Source organism: Cladophialophora bantiana (assembly GCF_000835475.1).
Source record: "Cladophialophora bantiana CBS 173.52 unplaced genomic scaffold supercont1.4, whole genome shotgun sequence".
Lineage (NCBI taxonomy): Eukaryota > Fungi > Ascomycota > Eurotiomycetes > Chaetothyriales > Herpotrichiellaceae > Cladophialophora > Cladophialophora bantiana.
The window spans coordinates 1,516,190-1,530,804 of record NW_015971578.1 but is presented as its reverse complement, the minus strand read 5'-3'; the positions used below and the strand labels follow the sequence as shown (position 1 = coordinate 1,530,804).

The window sequence follows — 14,615 nt, the reverse complement described above, 5'->3', positions numbered from 1 at the left end:
TGTGACGAAGACGGGGGCAAGTTGACTCTTGTTTTCGCCATCAAAGATCTCGAACATCGAAATTCGCCGCCTTGCACAGATCGACCAATTGACGTCATGCTTGGCGTTGAAGAGGTGGGGAAGGACTTGTTCGGAGCTCACGTGCCACTCAACAAGGCCAAGCAAGGCTCGAGCCTTGACTCCCAGCCTCGTCCAAAAGGGGGAAACCCCTGATGGCCGCTTTAATATTAATAGCAAGGAATGTACGAGGTAAGGGCGTTTGGGCTCACGTGCCACTCAACCAGACCGTGCTGCGTTTATGCCTATCGTGGGTTTCGAAATTTGGCGGGCAGACCACTTGCTTCTTCACTTACTACACCATGATATTCGCCTCTGCAGTCTTCTTTCTCGGCTGGAAGCTCCTGAAGCGGACCAGATTCGTGCATCCTACAGCGGCAGATCTGGTGTGGGACAAGCCTGCCATTGACGCTTATGAAGACGCCCGAGACCCGCCTCGGGGTCTGTGGGAAGGTGTATGGATCTCGTTCCTGGCAACGGTCCGCGTCAGGAAATGGGAAAACAGACGAAGAATGAGCGTCGCCAGGTCTCGGAGATGCAGTGTGGCTCCCGCGCATAGTAGCGAGATGCAAAACTGCGACAACTTCCACGAAGCAGTTCTAGTCACAAGATCTATGGTGACAGTGGTCGTAGAGACTAGCCCATGGCGACGGGGGGAATATATTCATAGTATTCAATGCTTGTGGAATTGTGAATCGTTGATCACACCTATCGAGTCACTCGGGGCACCAAACGAATTGACCTACCTGTACCCATGCCCAATTTACCACCCTTCCAAATGCCTCGAGACGATTATGTCTCCAATGGTACAATATAGACAATTCGCATTGTGAGACATTGTAACACCTCATCCAATCACAATATTGGGATATAGTCTTCACCCGAGCACGACTGTAGAACTGTCAGTTTTACAATCACACACATATACATGAATTAGTGGATCGGAGAAAGCTCAGAAATAACTCACCTTCTCAGTTCCAATCTTTCATGACTTCCAACCTATGCAAATCCCCTCTCACTGTGTAATGCAGATTGCCTGCCCTACTGATGTTGTCCACTCCCTTTTTGAAAGCCAAAGAGTCTGGAAACTTGGACGCTGGCGGCGCAGTGATTCTTGTTGCCCCCGCGATCCTGCATTGGCAGCGCCTGCTTCCTTCCTCGGACTTCTTCGATGATGATGCAACAGATACGTCCGCGGTATCCATAAAGATAGTAGCCGTATCCATGATAGGACTGATTCCTGACGAGCTAGTCAGTCGGTAAGCGCCACAGCTGGGGCAAGTTCCGGATTGTGCTTCAAATACATCCCTCCTCCGCCAGACCCCCTTTGTAACTCTCTCGCACTTGTCCAGTCTCGCAAGTGGCATGCGCCTGGATATGGAATCCCACCTCTCGCATACCCAGTTGCGATCTTCTTGATCAAAAGCCTCACCGCTCATGGCCATGAGAGGGAATGTCTGTATGATCATTGTTCGAGATGTGACGGGCTTAGTTGCAAGGTAGATTGAAACTTCCCCTGCGAGTTCCCAGATCAAATGAGCCCATGGGAGTTCTGGTACAGCCTGCCGAAGTAGCAACGGCGCTGCCCAGAGATGTGGATCAGCCGTCTGTGTGACATCGGAGATGTGAGGCGTACTAAGACCTTCTGACCGCTGTGGATCACAAGAAGGACTCCAACCCTCGATCGCCATCCATAGTTCCGCGCCTTTGGAGATAATGGATGGGGAGTTATGTTTTTCGGTTCTTCGTCGAACAGACTTAATGATGTCGGTCAGACGTCCAATCAACGGGAACAGCGTGGTAGCACAACCAAGAAGTGGATCGATCTGCTGTTCCACTGGCAAAGGATAAAGCTGTGTACAAGCTGTCATAGTCTCCAGATCGACAGATTCGCCATCATCTGAGGTTGTCAAGCGAATCATGACATCCTTATACATCCAGGTGCGTGCCAGAAAGTTCAGGCGGTACAGCTCGTTCCCTGTTAGCCTCGTAGTCCGATGTTTGTCGAGGGCGTCTCGAACAAGCCTTCCAGCAATTCTAATATGCAGGGTACCAGGAGAAGTTCGTTGGCCGTCCCACGCTTCCGCAAAGGCAAGAGCTAATCTAGCAGCCAGGGAGGCTTCAAGAGTAATTCTTCTTCTATCTTCACCCTGTGCGAAAGCCTGCAGGCTGGTGTGGAAGTTCCTCCAGCCGGCTGCGTGGAATTGGGGTTGTGAATTGCTCATGTATAAGTATGTCATCGCTGCAAGAGCATGCTAAAGCTCTGGACACCTGTCAGCCAACGGCCACACACAAATTCGCCATGGATTCGTGGTTCGATCATCCTTGATGGAAAGAACATTACAAAGATGATTGTCGAAAAGTTGCTTGACCGTCTCCGGAGTGTCCGATCGTGGCGGGGGCTCCTTGTGAAGGACATCGAGGTTTTCAGGATTATCAGCTCTCTGGCTTGGTTGGCCAAGCGCAGAAGCAGTCGCGCTCTGCAACGTCTCCGATAACTGGAGTGCGCTATTTCGTTCATTCCCAATCTCCTGAAAATACTGTAGCGTGTAATTTGGTGAAATAATCAGGTCGGACAAATTTGGCGACTTTTCCTTTTGTAAATCGGTATTTTTTGCATTTATCGACGAGATCACATGAGTTCTATCGTCTTCCAAAAGGTGGCTTGGTGAGGTATTAGCGAGGGAACCCAAGTCGGTAGGCACATTGAAACTGATACTACCATCGTCAACGAAATAGTTGACATCGAAATCAACATCCGTCAAGTCGAATAACTAGCCATGTGGAAACGAGGGCCAAATACGCTCTTGCTGAGACGGTGCCGATGGCGCGTTATTAATAGCCGTAGCCATTCCATCCGTGAGATTTGTCTCAGATTGCGGAGGGGGTGTTGTAGTCTGGTCGACTGGAGTAGCATCCTTGTAGAATGGGCGAGATATTCCTTCAATGGACACCGCCTCCGAGCCATGAGATCGTTTCTCTGGAGTTTGTCAGTGTCATGGGCCGATGAGACCAGATTTTTGCATTGGAAGTGCCAAAAGAAGAGCAAGCATACTCGCTGGCCGTCTGCGTTCCTTGGGCTGCTCTCCCACCAACTTCCACTCGAGATCCCTGAGATATCCGCCGCATTCGACGCCTCGGTCCGTGCATTGCGAACAGGAAGATTTGGATTCTAGAAGCCATCAGCAGATTTGTTCGCATATTCGTGGGTGCAACAATCAAAATAATGGATGAAGAATGGAAGTTCGCACAGATGAAACGAAACAGTCTCACGTGCGACGAACAGCTCTTGTGGGAAGCACATTCGCCTTCTATGAAGCTGGCACTTACCATCGCATTTCACACGCCTAGCTCTGCAGGTGTTGCAGCCTGACATCGGATGCATACGTCAGCGATCTTTTCACTTCATATCGTGCCAGAAAGCTGGTGCGTCAACGAGCCGCAACCCCCAACAGACTTCAGTGTACCAGCATGACTTTTTGGCTGCCTGCGCTTCGATATGGTACTTTTCTGTCCGTGCTCGCCATTGCTGCTCGTAGATGTTAGTGTGTCAGGACGATTCGTCTGCTCGAGCTCTGCTCCACGCATGGAAATAGCGTATGGTGGTTTCGACAAAGTCGGAAGGCAATCGGATAATTAAATTTGTCTTAAAAATGGGCCTCTCAGGATAAAGACGTTGCTTCAACGACATTGTCGCTTTAGCGTCGACATGGTAAAAATCCGAAGAATCCGGTGGCGCGGAAGGAGTAGAGAGCCCCGAAGTTATTGATAAAAGACTGGAAACACGGGGAGATCGGGGAGATCGAGGGTGGACCAGACAGGATCTATAGGGATGTTTGGCGGGCCGTGGTCTAGATGGCCATGCCCTTATAGGTTAGAAAATCTACGTACAAGGGCGGCAACACTCTCGTCCTAAAGGGGGACTCGCCTTGGCAAACTTAGCTCCGACATCAATCCTCCACTGAATTAGCTTCAGCCTGATTTCACCTTTGCGTTCCAACCAAACATCGTCGTTCGCGATCGTTGTCTCATTCTGTTTGGGTGAGAGACGGTGGTATTTCCCAGTCCAAGTCCTCCTCTGTCACCCCTCCGGAGCAACATGGCCTGGGATGGCCACCATCAGGGCCATCGAGGCCAAATCGGTTCACCAGATCCAATCTGGTCAAGTCATCGTTGATCTTTGTTCTGTGGCCAAAGAACTAGTTGAGAACAGCCTCGATGCGGGTGCCACTGCTGTGGACATCCGCTTCAAAAACCACGGCTTGGACTCAATTGAAGTACAGGATAATGGCTCCGGCATTGCGCCGGCCAATTACGACAATATCGCCTTGAAGCACTACACTTCCAAACTCACCAGCTTTGATGACCTTTCTAGTCTCCAGACCTTCGGTTTTCGGGGCGAGGCACTCTCCTCACTCTGTGCTCTCTCCAAATTCTCAATTGTGACCGCACAGGCGGATGAGGCGCCTAAGGGTAAACGGCTCGATTTTGATTCTTTGGGCAAGCTCAAGTCTGTCACGGTCGTTGCTGCCCAGAAAGGCACCATCGCCACCGTCGAAAATCTGTTTGAGAATCTGCCTGTGCGACGTAAAGAGTTGACCAAGAATATCAAAAGAGAGTATGGCAAAGTCCTGAGCTTGCTGCAGGCATATGCTTGTATTGGCGTCAATGTCAAATTCACGGTCAAGAATGCCATGCCTAAGGGCAAAAGCATGACGGTCTTCTCTACGAAAGGCAATGCTACAACCCGGGAGAATATTGCGAATGTCTACGGCGCTAAGACCTTAAGCGCGCTGGTCGCTTTAGATCTAGAGCTGGATTATCAGACCACATTGACACAAAAGGCCCGAAAAGAAAACCATACCAACATTAGTGTCAAGGGCCATATCTCAAAGCCTGTATTCGGGGAGGGCCGGCAGACGCCTGATCGACAAATGTTTTTTGTCAATGGAAGACCGTGTGGTCTGCCTCAGATTGCAAAAGCCATCAATGAGGTCTACAAGGCGTTCAACGTTTCCCAGTCGCCCTTTATATTCGCGGATCTTCAAATGGATACCAACGCATACGACGTGAACGTATCGCCTGACAAACGAACAATATTGATCCATGACTCGGCATCGCTCATTGAGAATCTGAAGACTGCATTAAATGACATGTTTGATCAGCAAGACCAAACCGTCCCACAGTCTCAGTTTGCGACGCCCAAGCTGCCTGCTTTTCAGAAACTGAGCTTTCAGCGGCAGCCATCCTCAACTAAGCCCGAGACTGCAAGTCGGCAAACATCGTTATCAGACGCCACAAGTGTCCCCGACGATGAGCAAGAGGATGACAGATACGGCGAGGAGGATGTCGATCCCCAAACGCCATTGTTTCAAGATCACTTCCGAAATTTTTCCAGCACGAGAGCAGACACCGGGGTGGATGAAAATTTGCAACCCCAAATACAGAAACCGAATGGAAGACTGCCGGGAGAAGTGGTGCAAGAGATGACGGAACAAGAAAGAGCAAGAGAAGGATCTGAGGGGGACGGTGATGCCCAGAAAATTGTTGAACCTCCGGATAAAAATCGGTTTGTCGAGGATGTGGGAGGCCCTTCCCATTTCGATCCAGTCAAGATCCATGTCAGTGATTTCAATGCGAGAATGGCTGAAGCCGAACCTAGATCTCGTGATCAGTTCATTATCCGCCGAGACATTGTACAGCAAATGCCAGAGATCGAAACCGTTGCGCAATCGAGGACTGACCAGGATAAAGGAATCGTACATAACGCCTTTGATCGCATGAGGCCAAAGAGGATCCCGGCAGAGGTCGCCACTGTCACGATCGGAGACCGGACCATCACAACCATACTAGGTAGTCAGTTTCCTAAATCACAGGCGAGGAGTGACTTGGCTGGCGGCCTGGATATAGCGAACAAAACGAAAAGGTGCGCCAAAAACCCAGCGACTTTGCAATTCTCTCAAAAATTGCGCAGGTTTGGTGCTCAAGAGTCTGATATAACTGATGAGGAGGAAGCCGACGCCGTCACACACGTCGATGCGGAACCCGTGGAAGGTGATAGCGAGGAGGACGAGAAATTTCATCCTGAGGACGAATCAAATTCGGACGAGCGAAGTCTCGGAGATGGCGACGGTGCAGCAGAGGATGAGTCAACCGCGACACGAGATATGGAGGACGAATCCGATGCGGACTACATTGATGACGATGAGAAGAAAAGGATTGAAGAAGCTAAAGTCGCCGAGCTTATCCTGGCAGCTGAAGCAAGCTCAGCTCTTCCGACAAAAGAAAACTTGAAACGGGCGACAAAAGCTCTGGCCGGAGGACGGGCGAAGGAGTCGACAACGAATTTATTAGCGACGGTCGGCTTCTCCGTCTCCGCTGTATGTCGACAAATGCGCGAGTACGCTGAAATGGCGGATGTCGATATCAAGGATCGGTCTTCGCGAGTTGCGGGACTTGACGATGGTGCTGCCCAAGACCCAGAGGCAAGACTTTCCCTAACCGTGTCGAAGCCGGATTTCGCCAGGATGAGGATCGTAGGACAATTCAATCTCGGCTTCATTCTAGCCGTGCGACCCGCTAAGGTGGAGTCCGATGACGAGACCCAATCAACCCAGGACGAACTGTTCATCATCGACCAGCACGCGTCAGACGAGAAATACAACTTTGAAAGACTGCAGGCCGAGACAGTTGTGGGCAACCAAAGGCTCGTCCGACCAGTGATACTCGACTTGACGGCAGTGGAAGAGGAAATTGTGCTGGAGAATAACGAGGCTCTGGAGAAGAACGGATTTCTGGTGGAAGTAGACACCAGCGGAGAACGAATGGTTGGACAACGATGCAACCTCGTCAGCCTGCCACTGAGCAGAGAGGTTGTCTTTGGCATGAAAGACCTAGAAGAACTCATTCAGCTATTGGGCGAGGCGCCTGGCCGAGGGGAGTCTGATGTTCCTCGACCTAGCAAAGTGAGAAAGATGTTTGCGATGCGAGCGTGTCGATCGAGCATTATGATCGGCAAGACATTATCCACGAGGCAGATGGAGAAGGTTGTGGCAAACATGGGGACCATCGACAAGCCGTGGAATTGCCCGCATGGACGACCCACGATGCGACATCTGTGCAGCCTGAACACGCTGCAACCATGGCGTGAGGGAGACGATGAACACGAGGGGGGAGACAGTCCGGGGGTGGCGTGGCACAGATTTACGGCAGGGGAGTAGAAAGAGGTTGGGCCATTTTTATACCCGTTACAAAAAGCATCTATATCAATGGAGCGGATCAAAGGGACAAGGCGAGAAGAAGCCTTCTTCCCACATCCCACATCCCATCTGTGCGTATCCTGTCTGGGCTCTCTTGTCTCTCCGAATTTTCCCATCTGGCCGGTTACCGATGTTTGCCCGTGTGACGCAGGCCCCGTTGTTTGCTTTTGCCAAGGTTATGAGTGGGATGGGGGCAGCCATGGGGTTCCGAACAGAGCTGTGCCTCGGCTCAACGGACACAGAGAGAGGATCCTGCACAGTCTCTGGGCGGTTCTCGGTCTCTCCCTTTCGCAACCGTCAAGCCGTTTCCTTCCAGTGCGAACACCGTCCCATCGGTCCCATCTTCGCATCGCCGCGGCAATTCATCCTTCTCTCTCGCCTCGTGTGCCCTTCGCCTGCATCTCTCGTCCAATGCTCTCCGAATCCCCTCCGATCTAAAAAGTGTCGCGTCACCTTCGATCGCTCGCTATATCCAGCCATAGACTTTTTTTTCTCGATACCCTTGTTGTGTCTCTCTTTGCCTTTACTCTTTCTTTGACTTTCTGTTCTTTGGGATGTTTCCCACACTGCCTCGACTAGGAGCACAAACGACCCTTCGTGCCATCCCCCGTGCTTCTCCATCTTCGGCCGCTCTCAAGGTAAAGACTCCACGATCATCTTCCCTACAGTTGACGTCAGGTGGGGGAATTGACACGCCCACAGGCCTTCGCCATGGCTCCCACAAACAAGAGAAAGGCCTCGAACAGACCTCAATTCTGGGTGACTGAGGGTGAGTTGATACTGGACAACCCTGCCAAGGAGCAACTCTGACACGCACGGGTGACTGTAGAGTACCGGGAAGATCTCTCCAAGGGCGCCATGCTCCGGTTCGAGGACTCCTTACCCAGACTACCGGTCCCTTCTCTCGAAGAAACCTCCGCCCGTTACCTCAAAAGCCTCCACCCTCTCCTGACCAAGGAGGAGTATGCGGCCTCCGAAAAGGCCGTGGCTGCCTTGAACAAGCCGGGCGGGATCGGGCAGAAACTGCAAGAGAGGTTAATAGCGAAAGCACAAGATCCCAAGGTCAAGAACTGGATAATTGACTGGTGGAACGAATCCGCCTACCTGGGATACCGTGATCCTGTGGTGCCCTATGTCTCTTACTTCTACTCCTTCCGGGATGACCGCCGAAGAAGAAACCCTGCCAAACGTGCTGCCGCCATAACAACCGCGGCCCTGGAGTTCAAGAGACAAGTCGACGAGAAGAGCCTGGAACCCGAATATATGCGCAAGAAGCCCATGGCTATGAGCAGCTACGAGTACATGTTCAACACCTCCCGAGTCGCTGCCATTCCCAGTGACTATCCCATCCAATACCCCGCCGAAGGCAACGAGCACATCATTGTCATGCGAAATAACCAATTCTGGAAGATCCAGACTCACGTATCGGGCAAGCAACTCAATACCTCCGAGCTCGAACTCCAGTTCAACAAGGTCTACAAGAATGCCCAGATGGCCGACCCCATCGGCGCCATCACTTCTTTCCCTCGCGACCAAGGCGCAAAAGCCCGTGAAAACCTCCTAGCCGCGTCCCCGCTGAACGAGGCAGTCCTCAAAGAGATCGAATCTTCTTCCTTTTTCGTGTGCCTAGATTCCAGCATGCCCGTCACCCTCGAAGAACGGGCGCACATCTACTGGCACGGCGATGGCTCAAACCGATGGTATGACAAGCCGGTTCAGTTCATCATCAATGATAACGGCACAGCCGGCTTCATGGGTGAGCATTCCATGATGGATGGCACACCGACTCACCGTCTTTGCGACACGGTCAACGCCTTAATCACCCACAACAAACTCGACTTCGACAACCCGACAATCCGCTCCGACCTGCCGGACCCTGTTGCCCTGAAGTTTGAAACCTCAGCGGCCGTGCTTGACGACTTGGCCAGCGCCCAGGCTCAGTTCCGTCAAGTGATTGCTTCCCATGACCTTCGCGTACAAGCGTACCAAGGCTACGGCAAGGGATTGATCAAGAAGTTCAAATGCTCCCCGGACGCGTATGTGCAGATGGTCATCCAGCTCGCCTACCACAAGATGTACGGCAAGAATCGACCCACATACGAGTCCGCCGCAACGCGGAAGTATCAACAAGGCCGAACAGAAACCACTCGCTCGGTCTCGGATGAGAGCGTCGCTTTCTGCAACGCCATGGCCGACCCCTCCGTTTCCCGCGAGGAATGCGAACGTCTCTTCCGCGCCGCTGTTCAAGCGCATGTCCAATACACCGCTGATGCCAGCGACGGGTATGGCGTGGATCGTCATCTATTCGGGTTGAAGAAACTCATTCAGCCCGGCGAGGAGACGCCTGAAATCTTCACCGATCCGGCGTATACCTACTCGAGCAGCTGGTATATCTCGAGCAGTCAGTTGAGTTCAGAGTACTTTAACGGCTACGGGTGGAGTCAAGTCATAGACCAAGGATGGGGGATTGCTTATATGATTAATGAGAACAGGTGTGTTTGGCCCCTTCTCCCCTTCTGCCCTTCTGCTGTACAATCTCCATGTCCTCCCATGTCACTCATTTTCTCTTGGTAACGAGTTGCATATTTCTAACAAATGACCTAGTCTACAATTCAACATCGTCTCCAAGAAACTCGGCTGTGAGCGGATGAGTTTCTACCTCAACGAAGCGGCCAACGATGTCAGGGATATGCTCCTCCCCAGCATGGAGGCGCCGAAGGCCAAGTTGTAAGCGGCCGATGCAGCACGATCGACCTTTATAAACTTTCCTTTGTTTAATTGGTAAAGGAGAAGTAGGCAACGCATTGGTCCCAATATTATCCGCTGCGTGCATCCGCTTCAGATGCGGACCTCGATCCCATCAGGGAGGATAGATCTCTCTATCTTGTGTTTTGTTTTCCTCCATGGGTTTCCCCCCTGCGCGTTTTGTTTCGGCAAAGTACAGTGAGTTGCACATTCCATCTACCATGCTTTGGGGGTGATCTGAGAGCCAGACACATATCTCGCACATATCATGTGACGCTGCGCGGGAGGGGAAGGGGGAAGGCAATGTACGATACCATAGCTCATATTGCCCGTTTGTTTGCATTTCGCTAGAGTATATATGGCATTGCAATGCAGACTTTGAAAACCAAAGTTTCATATTCATTTTCCTGATCAGTTTCAGCTGTACGTTTCCATACTAACGGTATGCTCAGGCCAGAGCCGGAGTATGCGATATCGAGTTCAGATGGAAGGCGAGGAGGATGCGGACTGTTAGATATACCTATTCCCCTGCTGCTCATGACGCTATTTGAGGCGGGATACCTAGTGAGCAAAGTTGAGCTGCAGGGCTCCAACCTAACAGTAAGGTCCACAGTGCCCTAGAGAACGGGGTGACGGCAGTGTCAACGTCCACCCCAGACTCGTCCCCCACGCATCAGGACTACCTCTTCTTTGCCTTCTGAATCATATCGCTTCACCACGTTCACGCCTTCTAGCCCCGCTTCACAGGCGCCTTGGTTCCAAAGGATCTGCTTGATGCGGCCTTTCAAATTCGCAGCGGAGCGTGGGGGTTTTCCTGGAGGCCCTGGGCTTCTCCCTGGTTCTGGTTCTGAGTCCGAAGGTGATTCCCTTGTATCTGGCGGTGAAATGTCGCCGTGCAGTGGTGACATCGATTCACTTCGACTTGGGGGTCGTATTTCTTTTCCACCTGTGTACTGATCCGTGACTTCTTCCATCATGATCCAGACCAAGCCGCGAGTCGACCGGGTCATGCTGTCCACCACGCCCTTGGTCGCCGGCCTCGTGCTTACCAGGACGCCGATGGCCGGCCCCGCTCTCAGATGCGACTCTCGTGTCTCTTCGCTAGCATTGCTCCCACGATCCCTATCTTCAGTTGCTGTGCCCGCTGCCTTAGTTTGAGGGTAGATCATGTCAACCAGGGTTGCGCTTCTTGCCGCTCTCACAGCCCCATCCAGTTCTCTAATCAAATTAGGCCCAATCCTTGCATGCCTGCCCGCCAGCCGTTTACACTGGACAAGCAACTTCAGTTGGTGGGTCTCTACTCCCTTGAACTCTTCGGGTCCCAGAAAATCGTGCTCGTGTGTGGCCGCATTGCTCTTCTTCTCTTTCCATTCGCCCAAACGTGACAAGACTGGAATCTCCAAGACGCCTACAAGATCGATGCCACGGTCGCCTCTGCCACCCACTCGATGCAGCTTGAACCCATACGGCTGGAGGGTAGACTTTGCGAGGTATTCGTAGGCCGTGCCTGTGTAGACTGTGCTGGTCGGAGACAGACCAGTGCGGAGGGCGTAGGCGTGGAAGGACTCTAGGGAATTGTGTGGAGAGGAAGGGTCCAGGAGTGTGTACTTCTGTGGTACACAGAGAGAGGGAGATGCCTTCTTCTCATGGGCCAAAATGGATTGAGAGAGACATCTGAACTTTGCTCCTCTGGCAGTCGAGGAAAGTGGCCATCTAGCACCTCCCGTGAGGAAGGAGTATGAAGGTCTGAACGCAGTCACATTTTGAAGAAATTGCAAGGTGATCCTGCCATATCTGCGGCTGCTCCAGGAGTAGAAGCTGCCGAGCATACAGCCTACATTCCCGAGAGTGTTTGAGGGAGTCGACACGTGTCGGTAGAGGAACGCAGGTGTTGATGCATCCCAGTTATAAACCGAGGTCGTTTTTATGCCAAGAGGCTAGGCCGATTCTGGACAGAAATGATGCTGCTTCAACTTGCACTTTTCCAACCGTCCGCCTCAAGTCCCTCAGCTGCCTCGCTGCCTCGAGTTTTGTTGATGTTCAAGTCAAGATCTAAGCAACATGTAGGTCACTTCAGAACTGTCCGGACCGACTCCCCCTCTCTCTGGAAGCTACTTGCCGAGTGTTAATCTTTGCACCATGCTTCGATGCCTGCTTCTCTTGCTCTTCGGCGTCGCGTACGCTAGTTGTTCGAGATATGTGATGTACCTGACTGGGTAGGTTACGGCACAATGAAAAGGGTCCATTTTGAGCTCATTCGAAAACCCCCTACAGGCAGCATGACGTCGTGCCTGATCTATCTCTCGTCTCCCATATAACGCATGTGGCTCTAGCATTCATGCCTGCTTCAGTATTCAACGAAGAGAACCCATCATCGTGGCCTTTTTTCACTTCTGTGGCTGCTGTGCGGCCCAAATTCGCAGATGGAGCTGCGATCATGGTAGCGATCGGGGGTTGGGGTGACACCGCTAGCTTTTCAATAGCTGCTGCCTCACAAGAGAGCAGAATGCGTTTTGCCTACAATGTCCGAAAAATGGTGGATCAAACCGGGGCAGACGGTAGGTAGGCGTGCCAACTATGAGATCCTTCGCTAATACCAAAAAGGCGTTGATATTGATTGGGAATATCCAGGGTAGGTGGTCCTATTCATCTTGTAGGATCTCCCGCAAAGTATGCTGAAAAGGTGACAGCGGCAACGGAGAGGATTATAAACAGATACCCAACTCAGAAAAAGTTTGGGAAATCGAAGCGTATCCAGAACTCCTGCAGGAGATCAGACTGGCTCTTGGGCCCAATAAGCTGATATCTGCTGCTGTCCCAGGCCATCCGCGCGACATGCTCGCATTCACGAAAGAAACAATGCCCAAAATCAGTTCTGTGCTAGACTTTATCAACGTTATGACCTATGACTTGGTCAACCGACGAGACAATGTCACCGGCCACCATACTGGTCTTGCTTCTTCGTTGGCAGGTATCGAAGCATTTTTAGGGATTGGCCTCGAGCCGGAGAAAGCCAATCTAGGATTCGCGTTCTATCCTCGATGGTACAAAACCGATCCTAAAGGAAATTGCAGGGCCAACTCCATAGGTTGCAAAACCTTACTGATGGAAGACCCATCGTCTGGCGCCGATCTTGGTCGTGCTGGCGCCTTCGCTTGGAGTGACGATGTGCCGACTGACCTTTCAATGTCGTTTTATCGGGCAATGTCACACGGACTGTACGACAATGTCAAGGGTGGGCATTACTTCTGGGACACTGACGAAGACATTTTCTGGTCTTGGGATACGCCGCTTGCTATTTCGAAGAAATTCCCTGCCATTGTAGAGAGGTTGGGTCTCGGTGGTGTTTTTGCATGGGCCCTTGGAGAAGATTCCTCGGACTGGTCGCATTTGCAGGCCTTGACAGCGGAATTCGAGAGGCTCTCGGGAGCCGCAGCGGATGTCAAATGGAAGGCAAAGGACGAGCTCTGACAGAAAGTTTGTTCAGACGAAAACAGAGGAGCGACACTATCGACGCCAAGCATCTCTGGATTGTCCACCTCATCCTCAAGGGAGTACAACATACAATGAACATCATGCATTCATTGAGTCGATGTCTGTTAAGCCACGCCTTCTGCGAAATCTGCCAGCAGTCCGGCTCAGTGCATTTCCTTCGCAGCAACCGAATACTGTCTCTGGTCTGACGTTGCAACTTGCAAACAGTCCGACCGAACTAGCTTCAAGGACCGAGCGTAGAGCGCTACCTGCCAAAGCTAGGGATGTGGCCTGATATGGAAACAGTTCCTTTGCTGAATTGGCACTAGGCCCGGTTGCTCGTGGATGCGGCACCGAATATTTTCCCTCTCAACGTTTTGGTCTTTTGTTCGCCTACGGCTCAGAAGGCGCATACGGACCGGCAGGTAAGGGTATGTATTTGGGTCCAGACATCTTGACCTGAATGGAACGTCAGCACACCATCTCGCCCGAGCACGATCAACACGTGGTGGCGGCTCAGTTTATTCTGCCCTTTGCCTAACCGATGCTCAGTGGGGTAATCCTGCCAACTCGGTATACGACCGACGGCAAAGAAGATCATGTGGAGAATTCAGCATCATCTGAATAATGATGTGTCATTCAACGTTTTGTGTCTAGACCATCGTGTCTCTTATGTGGTCGACCTTGGGTTGATAGAGCGGTGCAACGCAGCTGAAATAGATATTTCTTGTCTCTGGTCAGCGTAGCAAGTCCAGGCAGATTCTTCACCCATGGGGAACCGGATATTAAGACTTGTGGGCCACCTCGAAGCTTGATATTGCCCCAGCAGATATGCAGATCCTGGTAAGTCCATTGCATTAACTGTGATCGACGGCTCATCTTATTCGCCCGCTGGGAGGTGACCCCTACGCAGGGTTTGTTCAAGGTCGGTATACCACGTCCATATTTTCTATTACTTGCCCCTTGGGCGACTGTGCATCTCCTTGGATGATAAATGAGCCGACTCGGTGAAGTCTCGGAGCCCAGTCTGGAAACGACGACGAACAAAGACTTCCTTTACCTCAGAAATGGAAAAGGTCA

The 14,615-nt window shown here is 51.7% G+C and overlaps 5 protein-coding genes across 5 annotated transcripts; 3 read left to right on the top strand and 2 right to left on the bottom strand.

Annotated features, from left to right (window-relative positions):
- Window positions 1–1,028: 1,028 nt before the first annotated feature.
- On the bottom strand, window positions 1,029–2,297 carry Z519_03325 (uncharacterized protein; the record flags this gene model as incomplete). Its single annotated transcript, XM_016761076.1, has 1 exon — window positions 1,029–2,297. The coding sequence occupies one exon, from the start codon at window positions 2,295–2,297 to the stop codon at window positions 1,029–1,031; it is 1,269 nt and encodes a 422-aa protein (XP_016622926.1).
- Window positions 2,298–4,166: 1,869 nt separating this feature from the next.
- On the top strand, window positions 4,167–7,277 carry Z519_03324 (uncharacterized protein; the record flags this gene model as incomplete). Its single annotated transcript, XM_016761075.1, has 1 exon — window positions 4,167–7,277. The coding sequence occupies one exon, from the start codon at window positions 4,167–4,169 to the stop codon at window positions 7,275–7,277; it is 3,111 nt and encodes a 1,036-aa protein (XP_016622925.1).
- Window positions 7,278–8,027: 750 nt separating this feature from the next.
- On the top strand, window positions 8,028–10,047 carry Z519_03323 (uncharacterized protein; the record flags this gene model as incomplete). The annotated part of the gene is made up of 3 exons (XM_016761074.1): window positions 8,028–8,085; window positions 8,146–9,808; window positions 9,921–10,047. The coding sequence occupies 3 exons, from the start codon at window positions 8,028–8,030 to the stop codon at window positions 10,045–10,047; spliced, it is 1,848 nt and encodes a 615-aa protein (XP_016622924.1).
- A 655-nt stretch (window positions 10,048–10,702) lies between these two features.
- On the bottom strand, window positions 10,703–11,890 carry Z519_03322 (uncharacterized protein; the record flags this gene model as incomplete). Its single annotated transcript, XM_016761073.1, has 1 exon — window positions 10,703–11,890. One exon carries the CDS (start codon window positions 11,888–11,890, stop codon window positions 10,703–10,705), a length of 1,188 nt encoding a protein of 395 aa, XP_016622923.1.
- A 509-nt stretch (window positions 11,891–12,399) lies between these two features.
- On the top strand, window positions 12,400–13,532 carry Z519_03321 (uncharacterized protein; the record flags this gene model as incomplete). The annotated part of the gene is made up of 3 exons (XM_016761072.1): window positions 12,400–12,619; window positions 12,666–12,693; window positions 12,752–13,532. 3 exons carry the CDS (start codon window positions 12,400–12,402, stop codon window positions 13,530–13,532), a joined length of 1,029 nt encoding a protein of 342 aa, XP_016622922.1.
- Window positions 13,533–14,615: the final 1,083 nt, after the last annotated feature.